The sequence below is a fragment of the Penaeus monodon genome, chromosome 4 (assembly GCF_015228065.2).
Source record: "Penaeus monodon isolate SGIC_2016 chromosome 4, NSTDA_Pmon_1, whole genome shotgun sequence".
NCBI classification, from domain to species: Eukaryota; Metazoa; Arthropoda; class Malacostraca; order Decapoda; family Penaeidae; genus Penaeus; species Penaeus monodon.
In genome coordinates this window covers 52,287,360-52,289,859 of record NC_051389.1, presented here as the reverse complement: position 1 = coordinate 52,289,859, position 2,500 = coordinate 52,287,360, and the positions used below count along the sequence as shown (strand labels likewise).

Here is a 2,500-nt window from a genome sequence, read left to right as displayed (position 1 = left end):
TCCATAGACAAGTTCTCTAACCCCTAAATCACTTCTTTCCTTATAAAGGAGGGAGATAGTTGTTGTAAATTACTATATTAGGTAGAATATAACATGGTAATACTTTACAGGAAATCATATGAAGATACGCATTGTTATATCAAAGTAAATATATCCTATACACTCTTTTATACTGCTTTGTTCTTTCAGAAATGTAGCCAAAAAATTTACATTTATGATCGTCAAAGAGAATCGTCGTTTCCGGATCCGTGTCTTTGCAATATTTTCTTTCTTTGTGCACGGCGGATTCATACGCATGCAAGATCCGCGAACGGCCATCTATGTAAACATCACTCAGTCTCACAGATGGAGCGTATCATCGGGTTGTGAAAGTGAATGACCCGGAATATGTTGGTGCCTGAACTTTTGATATTCACCTGAAATGGCTCAATACACGTTGATTTTTCACCTGATTAGCCTGGTGATGCTGTGTGAATATGGCACGACGGTGAGAGACGGCGGGCGTGGCAATTTCAGAAGGGGGTTCGAGAGTGGAGTCAGGAGCAGGGATGCGGCACAGGGGATGGACGGGGGCCACCTGATCACCATGGATCTCGAGCTTGTCTCCAGGGTCATTGCGGCTCTCGACAGCAGCATCAGTTACTACGAGAATAACTTCAAGCAGATGAACTTTGATGGGATCTTTGGGGCGAAGGTGGTTGAAGGTGTGTTGTGATAAATGTTTACAATATGTTGTTAGTATGCCACTGATAGTTACTTTTTGGGTGGTTGTTTATTGTTAGAAGTGTATTATTAGGCATTTTATCTTATTCTTCCTTTTGGTATATGTTCAAAAGAGGTCCATATTACCAAGTACAGTCAACTTTGGTATCGCTGGATTATTGGAGAAGTTTTAATATCCATTTGCAATAGTTTAAGTCTTCAAAAGCCAGTTCCATCATTAATATTTGCAGTACTTAGATTAGAACAGTATCAAATCATTGCCATGACCTCCACATTTTTCAGCACTCCGACAAAGGTTAACTAAGGCAACAGTTTGAGGTTGTGGTGGCCATTATCTGACACTATACAAGCTCTCATGGAACCCCATTGTAATTCTCATGTACTAAAAATCAAATACTAGAGTATTTGTTTATAGTAGTGTAAATTTTATTGCTATTAGTATCTTCATTACAAATCCTAAAGTGTATCACTTATAGTTCCTACCCTCTTCACTTGCATTCATCATTCAGTATCTAAAACTACTATAGATTCACAATAGACATTACATGCAATCTATTGATACCAGAATAATTATTGTTTGTGATGCAGAGTAAATGTGTAAATACTTTTGGTTGTTATGTTATGTTGGTTTTAGATAACTGTTTAGAAGATATTGTATATAGACTTTTTATCACAAAACACAGTAAGTTTTAAATAGATTTGGATGAAACACATCCAGTATGATTTTGAGATAAATGTCCAGCTTTGAAAGTCAACCTTTTTCTTTCCATCATACTGTTTTGTTTTGATTTTCTTTTCAGATCCACTTGAAACATATGATCTCTAATAAGAGACAAGTATAATCATAATAATTTCTTAGAATAATAACAGTACATGATAAGATGTTATTATGTAGTGGTTTGTCTGGTCACCTAACCCCAGAATTCATTATATAGAGGCCTGTTACATCATTGGTTTGTTATGTAAGATATTGTGTTAATCCAGTCTTAACATAAATTTGATGAAATGCAATATTCTTTTAAAGGTATTCAGTCAATATATTTTTATATTTTCCAGCATTATTATTCAACCTTTTCAGTGATGTCTGATTATTGAGAAATGCTGGTTTATCCTTGATTTCATTCTCTCTCTATTTATTTATTTATTTGTTTAGCATGAAACAAAGAAATAAATTGATTTTTTATACAGTTATTGTTTATGCTTTCACTATAACTGTTTGTAAAAATACAGTTCCTTTCTTGAATAAGAATTTCTTTGTCCCTGTTTTCTTGGGGAATTCTAATGAAGACAGCTGCAACTATTTTTTGTAATTTTTTTCCTCTTACCCTGTTCAATTTTGGGGGACATATGGGAAATGGGGGATTGCGTGGGGGGAAACACACACACCTTCCTAATTCCTATCAGAGGGAAGCCTCTAGACCCCCTTCCCTTGGGGTATTTCCCTACTGGGGGCAAGCCCCTGGACCCCTATTTTCCCCTGAGGTATTGTGTCCTATTTTGGGCAATCCCCAGATCCCCCACTAGAGGCAAAGCCATGGACCTCCTTCCCCCAGGATTATGTAGCTTACCTTCTAATTATCATAAAAGCAGTCTTGTTGAGGTATAGTTCTTTATTTTCTCCAAAATTTATTACAAAGTTGTGTTCAAGGTCACATGCAATGTCATAATCAGTTCAGTTCATGATTAAGGGTTAGAATTAAAGGTTTAGTAAAAAAAAAAAAGCTGGTAAGCTTGCATTAGGTAAGTGACATTCAACATTTGTAGCTTTTAAATTATT

The 2,500-nt window shown here is 35.9% G+C and overlaps 1 protein-coding gene across 1 annotated transcript in view; it reads left to right on the top strand.

Moving 5' to 3' along the window:
- The first annotated feature begins 338 nt into the window (after positions 1–338).
- Positions 339–2,500, top strand: part of LOC119572308 (UPF0764 protein C16orf89 homolog) — a 12,728-nt gene continuing 10,566 nt past the window's right edge. Inside the window, exon 1 of the mRNA XM_037919334.1 lies at positions 339–704. Within this exon, the coding sequence (XP_037775262.1) occupies positions 422–704 (283 nt within the window). The 5' untranslated portion in view covers positions 339–421. The remainder of the gene's footprint in view (positions 705–2,500) is intronic.